The sequence below is a fragment of the Mus pahari genome, chromosome 21 (assembly GCF_900095145.1).
Source record: "Mus pahari chromosome 21, PAHARI_EIJ_v1.1, whole genome shotgun sequence".
Taxonomy (NCBI): domain Eukaryota; kingdom Metazoa; phylum Chordata; class Mammalia; order Rodentia; family Muridae; genus Mus; species Mus pahari.
This window is the reverse complement of record NC_034610.1, coordinates 31,920,703-31,935,096: the sequence shown is the minus strand read 5'-3', so window position 1 is coordinate 31,935,096 and position 14,394 is coordinate 31,920,703. Positions and strand designations below refer to the sequence as shown.

Sequence of the window (14,394 nt, the reverse complement as noted above, 5' to 3'; positions counted from 1 at the left end):
GGTTCTGATGATGGTGAGTGGTCTTGGTTTCTGTTAGTAAGATTCCTACGTTTGCCTATCGCCATCTGGTGATCTCTGGAGTTAATTGTTATAGTTGTCTCTGGTTGGAGCTTGCTCCTCCTGTGATTCCGTTAGCCTCTGTTCAGTCCTGGGAGTCCAGCTCTCTCCTGAGTCTCAGTGGTCAGAGTACTCTCTGCAGGCAAGCTCTCCTTTTGCAGGGGAGGTTAACAGAGGTCTGGCGTTCAGACCTGCCTCATGGCTGAAGATGTAGGCTTGAAACAGGGACTGTCCCAGAAGATGTGTCCCCTCTGCAGCTTGCACAGTCACCTGCACAGACTAGTCTCTGAGGGACCCTGGACACAGTATGGTTGTCTCACCTGCTCTGGGGGACAGAGTCTTCAGGGGTTGCCATCTTTCTTCTGGCGGGAAAGGTGCCTGGATGTCTGGAGCCTGAAACAGGGTCTGTCCCAGAAGCTGTGTCACTTCTGCAACCGCCCTTTCACAGGTGGCGACTGGAGCCTGGGCGACCTGGAGCAAAGATGGGTTCCCTTACAAGCTCAGGCAGTGAGAGCCCTCCCAGGCCGGACACCTCTCCTCTGGCAGGGAAGGTGCCTGGATGACTGGAGCCAGAACCTGGGTCTGTCCCAGAAGCTGGGTTGCTTCTGCAGTCTGCCCTCTCACAGGCGCTGACCGGAGCCTGGGCAACCTGGAACAAAGATGGTTCCCTTACCAGCTCAGGCAGTGAGAGCACTCCCAGGTGGACACCTCTCCTCTGGCTGGCTGTTCTTCTTTTCTTTAAGGCAGGGCTTCACACTATTGGCTGCTCTATAGCATCAGAAACAATCCCTTCTCTCCTTTGGTACCAAGTGCTGGGATTACAGGTGTGAGACACCAGGCTCAGCTTCAGTGCATCCTCTCCAGAGAATTCTGGCAGTTTGCTGGCCACAGAGAGTCCTTTGTGTCCAAAGCATGATGAGAAAGCTGGGGTTATAAAGTATCTGCTGCACAGCCCTGAGAACCTGATTTCATCCCTGGACCTCCCCCTGTAAAAGAGCTGGGCTTGGTGCTGTGTGCTTTCATGGTCAGGACTAGGCAGTCCAATGCAAGAGAAGCCTGGGTCACTGGCAAGCCTGTCTAGCCTGCTTGATGCGTCCCAAGCATCTTAAAGAGCATTGCTCTGGCACCTTTGTAAGACATTGTAATAAACCTTGGAGGTCTATGTGTAAATACTTCCCCCTGAGACATTTGATATCATCATGATTATTTTTTTATTGGCCCAAATTTGAAGTCAGGCATGCTTTCTAATATTTCTTTTCTTTTCTTTTCTTTTCTTTTCTTTTCTTTTCTTTTCTTTTTCTTTTTCTTTTTTTTTTTTTTTTTTTTTTTTTTTTTTTATTTTCAAGACAGGGTTTCTCTGTGTAGTCCTGACTGTCCTGAAACTCACTCTGCCTCCCAAGTGCTGGAATTAAAGGCATGCACCACCATAACTATTTATATTTTTAAATATAAAAAAATTTATTCATTCTTTCTCATTCAGCAACACAGTTTCCTTTAATTAAACTTCTAGGTAGGTTTTTCCTACAGTGAGCTAATGTGCATTTCATCCTGGTCCATCTAAGGTTGTGGCCTTTAGTTCACAATCACGAAGGTAATTCTTGGGCTCCAGAGGGCTCAGGTTCATCTTCACCAAATCTCCTGGTGGAGTCTACTTAGTAAATAGGAATCCCAGCCTCTCCAGGAAACTTTTAAGCCTTTGGAGTGTTAGGATAGAGAATGTAGAGTAGGGGCAGTGCAAGATAGGAAGAAAACAGGTGGAACAGGCAGAGAGGGGGAGGGAAGAGGAAGCTGGTTGAAGGGGACAGGAAAGCTGCCACCAAAACCACACCAGTTTATCTCAAAGCAAAATTTTGTGGAGGGAAAGGGAAAGAAATAGTTTTTATTTTTGTTAGCACCCCCTTTGCCTTTTTAAGTGTAATCATATTGCAAACTTGTTCAATGTTCCTTTTTTAAAATATTATTTAATTTTGGATGTCACTGCTCACACAAATATTGGACATTACATATGGACACATTCACTAGGTCTGGCCTGCTTCCTTGTGCAGTCTGCCTAACAGGAGAGCTCTAGGGTACTGTGTCCTTTTTGGCTGTTAGTAAAAGTCTGGGTGACCAGGGGCCAGAAATGAGCTGGGAAACAAGGAAGGAGAGAGAGACGGGGCCTCAAGCAGGTCACAGACAGGCAGAGATCTCTCCCCGAGAATGGATTAGGTGTGTGGTTTAGCGTGGGAGAACCTGAGGTCTGATGCCCAGCAGTGCTGTGTGAAGGGCGCAGTGGGAGCAGGGCTGAGCGCTGAGCTCACAGCTGGCAGCTCCCTTTCCATGCCCAGCTGCAGCATTGCTCCAGGATCTTTCCTGAACACCATTCTCCATGTTAAATTTACCATGTGTTCTAGGATGCCTCCTTTCCCTGTGGTCAGCTAGATTTTCATCCCCAGGAACATGGATGCTATCTGACATATTTTGTACTTCAACACTTGATATTAGTCACTCAAAGTACTTGCAGGTCTCCCTGGTGGCTGTCTATGCACTTGGACAATCCTACCAAGCCCAAAGAGTCCAATATGACGCAGAGCTAAGGATCCAGAAGCTGCAGGACCTTTTGATCAGAGGCTTCTCTTCCTGACCCTTTTCCTGTCAGAGGGATTCTGAGTGTTAGAAACCCATGACTCCTCTGGACCCTTGCTTCTAGATTGCACCTCACCTGCATGTTTCTCTCATAGGTCAAGTCTTTCTGAGTTGTGAATTAAAGATCAACTATCGTAATCTAAATGGACAGTGCTCAGTGAATGAAGAGACTCTCCTTGATTTTGGTGATGAAAACCATAAGGGAAATGCCACTATGCTGTGTCCTGCTTTATCCCACAGCCTGACAGATATTTCAGAAGTGATGTGGAACCTGCAATCAGGTAAGTCTGAGACAGAATGCAAAGGTAGACATGATAGAGGAGAGAGAGGAAGAGCAGAGCATGTGAAGGAAGGGAGTGCTGAATTTTTTGCTTAAAAGAGCTTAATATTTACCTTACCTGGAACTAAATGGTATGTATTGTGTAAGCAATGGCAAGCCAGGGGGGAAAGATTACAGGTCCTAAGTGTGCAGAGAAATCCTGGACCATTGAGGGTATGATGGTTCTATAAAGGGTAAAAGAAGCTGTTGTGTGTCATTTACAGGTAACCACCCTTTACATGTCACCATAATATCTCAACATAATCAAGGAGAACCCATTCATGGACACTGGGCCATCAGCACTGATAAACAGTGTGGCATCAGCTTTGAAACATTTGGTAAGACCTGGAGAGAGAGTCATTCTGGTGCCAGCTGTGCCATGGGGCAATTGAGGGAAAACAAGGAACTAGAACAAGGTCTCAGGAATGTCCTCGTGGGAGATTTCAGTCTCTGCCTCAAGAAATTGTCGCCATACTCCAGAGAAATGCCAAGTAAGTAGTTAGGTAGATGATCACAAGGAACAATCACAGGGTGGAAAAGACATGGTAGATCTCTTGAAAAGTCTGATGACTTCCCAATATGTATGTGAGCATGTGTGCATGATGGAAATCTGATAGACTGAGTGAGTGATTCGTTGGTGGTCTTCCTGTCTGCAGAGCCAGTGACGACCACCAGGATTTCTCTTTCCCATATCATCACCCAGTCTTTCTTATTCCCTGTTAACCAGTGGCCCAGGCTCTACATGGCCTGCTAATGAGCCCCAAGTCTGTGTGCATCACTGTAAACTTCCAGCCTTTTCTTCTCGGTTATAGCTGCCCTTCCACCACCTCCAAGATCAATTTTGAAGACCTCATTATCTTTCTCTGGCAGCATTGAACACCACCAATGATGCCAACTTACATAAGGTTCTAACCACAGTAAAATATGGCACAGTTTGTTATAGTTCAAAAGGCATGTGCTTTCTTTGGGAGTAAACTGTATAAGAACATCTTACACACACATCCTGTTCATCTTTCTCTCTGGGGTCTGGGAAAAAAGTTATCCACATGAGTTCCTTGGGATGCACAGGGAGAAAGAGTTGATGATGGAGGTGTGTTATTTTAGCTATAACTATATTTTATTATGATTTTTTTTTTAAAGAATCAACAATAAAGGTGCTGGATACCACCCAGCCTACAAATGGCACTCAGAGTCATCCTACAGCGAATAACCCCCAACATAATTCTGCCACCCAGGGTCTGGGTGTCGCCTGGATCGTGATTATATGTATAGGATTAATGTTATTGATCGTATTCCTTTGTTGTATGCTGAAGAAAATATCAGGTAAGGGACAGGCTGGGCTCTTATCTTTTACTTGGTCACATTAGTTGGCTAAGGACATAGGATTTGGGTCCCAAAAGTCTCAAAGTTTGTCCATCACAGTGGCTGTTGTCCACTAAAATGATACCCCGTATTAGTACTGAGCCCCCACTCCACCGTAATGTCGGAGATGACTGCTGTCAGGCACAGGAGGCAAGCAGAGTCCGCACACCTCTGTGGTCAGAAGAAGGATGAAACAGTAAAGTTCTCAGGAGAGGACAGAGAACCCAAGGATCAAGGATCCAAATAAGATACAAGAAAAACTGAAATGAGGTGATCCCTCCTCATGTCCAACAAACCTTCCCTAGGCTGTGACGAAAGTCTGATCGCTTTCTGCCGATGGCATGATCCAGGGCAAAACTTCTTCCACCGAGGGCCAAGTCCGTGCATTCGTAGCTAATGGCTTAGGACAGCCCTTAGGACAAAACGAGCAGAATGAGCAGACTCTGCAAGGAGTTGGCGTTGTGGGACAGTCCTGTAATCCCGGCACTCAGGAGGCTGATGCAGAAGGATCACCAAGTTCAAGGTCAGCCTGGGTGGCTTAGTCATATATTGTCAAAAGACCAAAGAAAACAACAAAACCCATTCATTTAATTTGGTCACTCTACTTAGCCATAATTCAGTGGATGTGGAACTATGATTCCAATGTTTTTGTTCTTTGAAGTTGAAGTCACCTGTGACTATGAGCTATGAGCCCACTGCTGTCATTGTTAGCTTTTGCCATACGTAGTATAGAGTAGAAATACAGACTTCTGATGATGATTGCCAATGTATTAACTATTTTACTATGTTCTAAAAGTTTTCCTCATCAGCATACGTCGATACATCTAATGTCAGGAAACATATCAGATATTTAAGTCAATATAATTATTTTAATAACTATTATTGCATAAAAAGTTTTAAATCAACCTGTTCATTTCTGCAGACCTCCCATTCCAGAATGTAGAAAGTAGTGGCAGGAGGATTGCCATAAAAATTCAAGCCTGTTTTAGATTACATTCTAATCTCAGGGCCAGGTTGGCGGATAAAAAGAAAACTTGACTCCTATAAGGAAAACAAAACAAAACAAAATAAGACAAGACAGCTAAAAGGCCAGCAAAGACAGAAACACACTTACATTTTGCTGGCTGTTTCTCTTTGCTGATATTTTCATTTTCATGTTTCCTGATTTTTTTTTTTTTATGTTTCATTTTATTCACAATTTTAGTTGTGTTAGATTTACAGTTCCAGAGACATCTTAAGCCTCATTTTACCTGTGCTTATAGTGGGAAAAAGATCTAGAAAGAAAAATGAAAGAGAAAAGCATTGGGCCACTGAGTTCCATGGTCTGTGGTGTGGAGGAGTGTCTGAGAAATAGAGTGGGGTGCTGCAGCTGATGCCCAGGATCACACTGTAACCCACCCCCTCTTGTCATAGGTGCTCCCTGCTGCTCCTCTTCCTCTGCAACCTGATCTGCAGTCCTCATCACCAGCTATTTTGGGTGACACTTGAACACTGCCCGTGCATCTTCAGCAAAGGAAGCAAACGCATTTCTGATGGAATCGGGGAAATCTGTGCTGTTGACTTCGGAGCAGATGGTGGGAACCCAAGAGACTGATGGCTGACAGAGCCTCAGGCCCCAGGGCATCAGAGTGCACGAGGCTGCTGCTTTAGTCACTTTCTCTTACTCTCTACCTTCCTTCCTTCTTATTCTTGGATGGTAGTGGTATGGAGATCAAGGCAGGCCTAGCTCTAAATTATTCATCACTGTACAAAACAGAGCTTGCCCTGGGTGACTCCAATTTATAAGAAGTTGGCTGCCTTCTGAGTGCCAAATAGAGGCAGGGTAACATGTCACTTCACTTTCCACACAGACCCATGTCAGCCCAGGACCATCCTTGATGCAGAGGCTGGTAATTAACTTAATCCTAAAGGTAAAAATATGTCACCTACACTCTAATCAAAGTAGGTTGGACACAATGAGCACATGTGCATATAAACCATATCAGAATCCAGCTCTGTGAATTTGTCTCACCCTCACCTGGACCCCTGAAGAGGCCACCTAACCCTGCAATGCCCTTGGCCCTCACAAACTTGCCCCTGTCTGTTTGCATGTCAAGGAGCCTGGAAGCAGAGGACTCCTGGCCATCTTAAGGCTTCAGCTCCATCCACACTGCTAATGCCTCCTGCTTGGATCACTGTCTGACAGTTCGTCTGCTGCTCCATGTTAATGTGGGTCTGCATCTCACCTGCTGGATCCTGGGGTCCTCCACCTCACCTCTGCAGTTCACTCAGTCCTCAGGCTTGGTGCAGCCCTGCAAACCTGCAGCTCTCCACTGGCTTCCTTACCACGTTCTCTAACCACCTGCACTGAGTCTGTCTGTGTGACTGGAATCCCTCTGTCTCTGCCCCCAGTCTGGTCTCCGTGAACTCTGATTTCAACTTGCTCACTCTTTAAGGCCATCCTGTGATCTGTGTACATATGATAACTGTGTGGTGTATAGTGTGTGATCTGAGAGTTTTATAGTAATTAACATGGAAGTAAGAGAGCAAGGGGTTGGCCAGTTAGTAAAGGTAATTAGGACAATGTGGCAATTACAGCCAGGGAAATGGATAGAGCTGGTAAATTAAGACACATATGTGAGCACCCGTTTTCCTTGCATAGCTCACTGACTCAGGATTTCATTCATAATATGATAAACATCCAGTCAGTAAACATGCCATTGACAAAGAAATTGAAAATACACACTTTTTTTTTCAAAAAAATGCAATATCTAACAATAGAAAATTCAGCATCGCTACCAAACCCTGGTCGACAGAGTCGAAGCTTGCTCCACTGACCCAATGCCTGGCTCACACCACAGTGTAAACTCACACTGTTCAGGGTGAGCTCTGAAAAAGGTGTTAGGAACAGGGGAGCCTTCAGTCAGGCTCTCAGGGGAATGGGTTAGAAAAAATAAGTAATAAAGCAGGAGGAGAAGTGAGCAAACCTCAGATCACACATCATTTATACATAGGATGGCTATAAATTATAGTGTATTATGAATTATGGTGTGGGAAAGAAAAGTAAGCATATTGGTAGCTTGGTTAAAAAAAACTTGAGTAACAGACTAAGAAAAGATAAATCCTCAAATGATGTTGCCTCTAGGGAGCCACAGGACCACAGATGAGATAGTAACCATCATAGACTAGATGCTTCTGCCATGCTAGGAACTACATAGGGTCTGGCACAGGCATAGAAATGTTCCATTCAGCGGTGGAAAAGGTTATAAACATTTTAGTGAGGAATAAGGGACAAGGAGACTGCACTGTCACATTGCCCACCCATCAGAAGCATGGGGACCTGAGTTCCCTCCTCAGAGCCCATGCACACTGTGGTGGCACATGCTTGTCATGCCAGTGTAGGGGACAGCGAGAGACAAGTGCATCTCTGGGCTTCCTCCTCAGTCAGAGTAGTTTAACTGGTGAATTCCAATACAGACTAGCTCAAGACACAGTGCCCATGGCGTCCTGAGGAGTGACATCCAAAGGCAGCCTCCATGGCATGAGTATATGAACAAGCAAGCTCATGCACATCTGTATACACACACAAGAAAGATACACACTGTGAACCAAAACACAGCTAGTGACTTCTCTAGAGGCAATATTCCTGAGAGGAAATGGGTTTTTTAAATATTCATTATGAGATATTACCTGACCTGGTCTTTTGGGCCATTTTTATGTTTAAATTTCTGTAGATAAGAAGGGAACAGGTCATGTGTTCTTAGACAATAAGTTTCAAACAACCATGTTTAACCATTGACGGTTGGTTCCAGGGGTGGGTAGCATTTGCCTTCTGATTGTGTGAGGTACCTGGAGGAACTGAGTCAGACTCTAAGCATTAGACTCGGGCTATTAAAGGAGTACAGTTTGATTTCATTTTTGAGGGAGGGATTCTTTGTCTGTATTGCTGCCTTGAAAGTTGGGCAGATCATGTCTTGGACAGATGATGCAGATGCGTCCTTTTGGAATGGCTCTATTGCTGAGAATGGGGTATTAAGAGTCCTGTCTGGGGTTGCTGAGCACCCATACGGTCATAAGACCATAAAACTTAAGAAGGGATTGACCTACATGTTGGAGAAGGGAATGGTGGTTGTTGTGTGAGGTTGACGGTCAGAGTCTGACATCTAAGAGGTCAAGTGGTCCTCAGTGCAGATAGATAGGTGTTGGCATAGATGGTTTGGTTGGATAGCCCTGCCACAATGCTATCTCCATCTCTGTGGCTTCTATTCTAGTGGATATAAATCATACTGGAATATTAAGACAGACCAGCCAAACACACCGCAGATTTAAAACCAGAAATATGTTTTGAGCAGTAATAGTGAACCATCACTGAAAGATTGAGTAAACGTCTCCCCAGTGCTCCTCGGAACCTGTTTGAACCTTTGCAGGTAGAGAGCGCTTCCCTCAGCTGATTCCACAGTGACAGGGCTTTAGCATGACTGCAGTTGGAGGGATGTGCAGGACCTGACAGGAGCTGAGACATCTCCCATGGCCTTGCATCTTATGGAAGAAACCTAAGAGAAATTCAACACCCTGCTTTAATAACTGGGGAATATCCTGCAAATGTGGGTCAGAGGGGGAGCTGAACTTTTTGTAGTATTCAGTGACAGCCTTGAGCATCTGTCTCAATCATTACTGACACACAAGGGTCTCTTCATCTAGGGAGGGTTGTGTATGGAGGAAAAGTCTACTGTGTAGACATCAAAGGGCTTGGTAGACTTAGAATTGGGGATAACTCAGGGTCATAGATGAGGATTAATTAGAATGTAGAGGGAGTTAGGAACTTCAGTTCTCCCAGGTGAACCTGATCCTGATGAGAATCCTGGTTGCAGGTGGTAGCTTTTTAAGTTTACATTATTTATACCTATATTTTTGGGTGGGTCTTTAAGATTATGTAGATGGCACCAGCTTCCTTGTGTGATTGGCAGTTATATCTCCTTAGTGGTTCCTTTCAGGGGTGTAGGAGAGTTTCAGGGAACCCTTGTCTTTAGTTTTCCTCCACTGATCCTATTCTGGACAAGGGTATTTCTCTGTGAAATGAACGAAAGCTGGAACTCTGGGGTCTTCATATCCTGTCTGAGGCTGTCCTAACCTTTCATAGCTATCCCACTGTCCCCCATGCTGAGACACGTCCAACCTGGACGTGAAGGTGACAATCCTGGCTGCAGCCCAGCCCTTCATCCTAATTGCTTTTGGTCTCTAGTTGTAGTTATTGAAAATTCATAAATTCAGTTACACCAGTCTTGAAGAACCAATACTGGTTTTAGTCTGTCCTATAGCTTTCACACTCACACCCAAAGATACCTATGAATGTGGCTAAATCAAGTGCAGAAACTTATAAAATATATTTTGAGGTAGTTTTGCAAAAATATTTTGCAAACTGGATTGTATAATCCTCAAGCATTAATTATGAGATCACTTTGTGTCACAACATCTAAAGATTAGATGCTTCTGATGAATAAATATGGACAAAAACAGATTCTAAATCAATCTTAAATGTGACAAGACTCCATTTCTATGAAGTTACATGCTTGAAATACTCAGAAGAAATTACAAGCAGTATTCTTGTCAAATAATAAATGTAATTGAACAAGTCTTATCTCTTTAACCATACAGTTTTCAATTAACAGCCACAAACCTACAGAACCTTTTGCTTTTTTTACAGTCCTTTAGAATCCCTTTAGGGTGAGATTACTGTATTCTACAAATCTTTCTTTCCAACAAGTATATTCTATCCATCAGAAATGCATGCTGACATTAGGATGTTTTTAGTGGGTGGGGGTGGAGGGTGGGGACTGCTTCCTTTCTTTGTTAAGTTGCTGCTGCAATTTAGGCTTCTGTTTTCCCAGAGCTATACACTCCTGAACACAGCAAACCTCCCCATGTTTTGTCTTACAAATTGGGCTTAGATGGGCAATATGATCAAGTATTATATTGTCATTGCTTACTGTGCTTTTTCACACCTTGTGAAATGCTTGCATAATGCTGATATTTCCTTTTTTTCTTCTTCACGAATTACATTAATGCTGCATGCTAGATTTGCTTTTATCTTATTGATTAAAGGAATTTTGAATTAAACTTGCATATTCTCTTGCATAGTCATTTGCCACTTCAAGTTAATTCCTTTAAGGGGGATTATCATGTAAAGATACCACAGAGAATCTATTTAGGTGGATAGTTATATCAAATCAATGACACAGGCAAACAGCTGGACCAGGCCACAAAACGACAGAAAAACTCTGCATGTGTGCACAGGTGTTCCTAGAAAGACGTGCACCCACACAAGCTAACTGGCTGAGCGCTCCTCAGTGATGTGAGATGCTGGAGGCCCACAGGTCCCCAGACACATTTTCCTAGACCATCTTTGGTCCCCTTAGGAACCACATATTGCTTATGTCCCTTTGTGACCTAACATCTTTGTCACTATTAGATATGTACTTCAAATTCATGAAGAGACCCTCTAATTCCACCAACCCAAAAGCTAAGAATTTTATCAGATACCATCTGGCCTAGAGTTGAGATTCCCCCAAATTGATAGAATGCATCTTCCTAATGTCTTTACAAATTTATTTGAAAGATTACTGATTCATGACTTTCTATGTTTCTTCACTACAAAATGTTCATAAACACTAACCAGAACCCCCCCAGAATTATGTAGCATATGTGGCAGAGGATGGCCTAGTTGGCCATCAACGGGAGGAGAGGCCCTTGGTCTTGTGAAGATCATATGCCCCAGTACAGGGGAATGCCAGGCCTAGGAAGCAGGTGTGGGTGGGTTGGGGAGCAGGGCAGGCTGAGGATATAGGGGACTTTGGGGATAGCATTTGAAATGTAAATGAAGAATATATCTAATAAAAATAAAAAAGTTCATAAACAGAAATAACAATGTATGGAACAAATGGTTTTAAGAGGTATCTATAGAACAATTCATCCTAAAACAAAAGAGCATACCTTCTTCGCAGCACCTTAAGGTACCTTCTTCAAAACTGACCGTATAATAGATGACAAAACAGGCCTCAACGGATATAAGAAGATTGAGACAATCCCATACATCCTATCAGATTACCACACACTAAGGCTGGTCTTCAATACAGTCAAGTAGGCTTCACCTCAGGGATGCAGGGATGGTTCAATATAGGAAAGTCCAACAATGTAATCCACTCTGTAAACAAACTCAAAGCAAATAACCATATGATCATCTCAGTAGACACTGAGAAAGCCTTTGACAAAGTTCAACACCCCTTCATGATAAAAGTCTTGCAAAGAACAGGGATTCATGGCCCATTCCTAAACATAGTAAAAGCAATATACAGCAAACCAGTAGCCAACATCAAACTAAATGGAGAGAAACTTGAAGCAATCCCACTAAAATCAGGGACTAGACAAGGCTGCCCACTCTCTCCTTTCCTATTCAATATAGTGCTTGAAGTCCTAGACGGAGCAATTAGACTACAAAAGGCAGTCAAAAGGATGCAAATTGAAAGGAAGAAGTCAAATTATCACCATTTGGAGATAATAAGATAGTATACTTAAGTGACCCCAAAAATCTGACCAGAGAATTCATGAACCTGAAAAACAACTTAAGCAAACTGGATATAAAATTAACTCAAACAAATCAGTCACCTTCCTCTACTCAAAGGATAAACGGGCTGAGAAAGAAATTAGGGAAACAACACCCTTCACAATAGTCAGAATAATAAAAAATACTTTGATGTATGTGACTTTAACCAAGTAAATGAAAAAATCTGTATGACAAGAACTTCAAATCTCTGAAGAAAGAAATCGAAGAAGTCCTCAGGAGATGGAAAGATCTCCCATGCTCATGGATTTGCAGGATTAGTGTAGTAAAAATGACCATTTTGCCAAAAGCAATCTACAGATTCAATGCAATCCCCATCAAAATTCCAACTCAATTCTTTGTAGAGTTAGAAAGAGAAATTCTCAAATTCATTTGGAATAACAATAAACCCAAGATAGAGTAAACTATTCTCAACAATAAAAGAACATCTGGAAGAATCACCGTCCCTCACCTAAAGCTGTATTACAGGGCAATAGTGATATAAACTGTATGGTACTGGTACAGAGGCAGGCAGGTAGATCAATGGAATGGAATTGAAGACCCAGAAATGAACCCACACATCTATGGTCACTTGGTCTTTGACAATGGAGCTAAAACCATTCAGTGGTAAAAAAGACAGCATTTTCAACAAATGGTGATGTTTGTACTGGCAGTCTGCTAGAAGAGAACAGCAATGGCTTGTGCTCTAAGATCAAGAATGGCACCTTATAAAATTGCAAAGCTTCTGTAAGGCAAAGGATACTGTCAATAGGAGAAAAATGGCAACCAACACATTGGTAAAAGATCTTTACCAACCCTACATCTGATAGAGGGCTAATATCCAATGTATCCAAAGAATTTAAGAAGTTAGGCTCCAGAGAATCAAGTCACCCTATTAAAAATGGGGTGCCAAGCTAACCAAAGTATTCTCAGCTGAGGAATACCGAACGGCTGAAAAGCTCCTAAAGAAATGCTCAACATGCTTAGTCATCAGGGAATTGCTAATCAAAACAGCTCTGAGATTTCACCTCATACCAGCCAGAATGGCTAAGATCAAAAACTCAGGTGACAACAGATGCTGGTGAGGATGTGCAGAAAGAGCACCACTCCTCCATATTTGGTAGCATTGCATGCTGGTTCAACCACTCTGGAAATCAGTTTGGTGGTTCCTCAGAAAATTGGACATTGTACTAACTAAGGACCCAGCTATACCACTCCTGTTCATATATCCAAAAGAAGCCCCAGCGTATAACAAGGACACATGCTCCACCCACTATGTTCTTAGCAGCCTTATTCATAACGACCAGAAGCTGGAAAAAACCCAGATGTCCCTTAACAGAGGAATGGATAAAGAAAATGTGGTGCATTTCACAATGGAGTACTACTCAGCTATCAAAAATAATGACTTCATTAAATTCTTTGGCAAATGCATGCAACTAGAAAATATCCCGAGTGAGGTAACTCAATCACAAAAGAACACAAATGGTATGCGCTCACTGATTAATGGATATTAGCCCAGAAGCTCTGATTTTCCAAGATAAAATTCACAGACCACATGAAGCTCAGGAGGGAAAACCAAAATGTGGATGCTTCAGGGCTTCTTAGATTGGGGGATAGAATACTCATGGGAGCAAATATTGGAGATCCAATGTAGAGCAAAGACTGAAGGAAAGGCCATTCAGAGTCTGTCCTACCTGGGTATCTATACCATATACAGTCACCAATCCCAGACACTAGTGTGCATGCCAAGAGGTGCATGCTGACAGGAGCCTGATACAGCTGTCTCCTGAGAGGCTCTGCCAGAGCCTGACAAAAACAGAGGTGGATGCTAACCATTTGGCTGAGCAGGCAGTCCCCACTTGGAGGAGATAGAGAAAGGAACAAATGAGCTGAAGGGATTTGCAACCCCATAAGAACAACTACAATATCAACCACCAGACTCCCCAGAGCTTCCAGGGACTAAACCAGCAACTATGACTCTAGCTGCATATGTAGCAGAGGATGGCCTTGTGGGGCATCAACGGAAGGAAAGGCCCTTAGTCCTATGAAGGCTTGATGCCCCAGTGTAGGGGAATGCCAGGGTGGGTAGGCAGGAGTGGGTTAGTTGGCAGGGGAACACCCTCATATAAGCAGGGGGAGGAGGAATGGGATAGGGGGATTCCAGGGGGACGGGGAATCCGGGAAAGGGGATAACATTTGAAATGTAAGGGAAGGGGGCTGGTGAGATGGCTCAGTGGGTAAGAGCACCTGACTGCTCTTCCGAAGGTCCAGAGTTCAAATCTCAGCAACCACATAACCATCCGTAACAAGATCTGATGCCCTCTTCTGGAGTGTCTGAAGACTGCTACAGTGTACTTACATATAATAAATAAATAAATCTTTTTTTAAGGAAAGAAAATATCTAATAAAAAAAGAAAATAGCTGGGCGTGGTGGTGCACGCCTTTAATCCCAGCA

At 43.4% G+C, this 14,394-nt stretch overlaps 1 protein-coding gene across 1 annotated transcript in view; it reads left to right on the top strand.

The window, feature by feature from the left end:
* LOC110337965 (histocompatibility antigen 60b-like) overlaps positions 1-5,957 on the top strand; it is a 10,263-nt gene extending 4,306 nt beyond the window's left edge. Inside the window, exons 2-6 of the mRNA XM_021221111.1 lie at positions 2,778-2,963; positions 3,226-3,492; positions 4,142-4,324; positions 5,286-5,376; positions 5,777-5,957. Coding sequence (XP_021076770.1) covers positions 2,778-2,963; positions 3,226-3,492; positions 4,142-4,324; positions 5,286-5,376; positions 5,777-5,957 — 908 coding nt within the window. The remainder of the gene's footprint in view (positions 1-2,777; positions 2,964-3,225; positions 3,493-4,141; positions 4,325-5,285; positions 5,377-5,776) is intronic.
* The last annotated feature ends 8,437 nt before the right edge of the window (positions 5,958-14,394 follow it).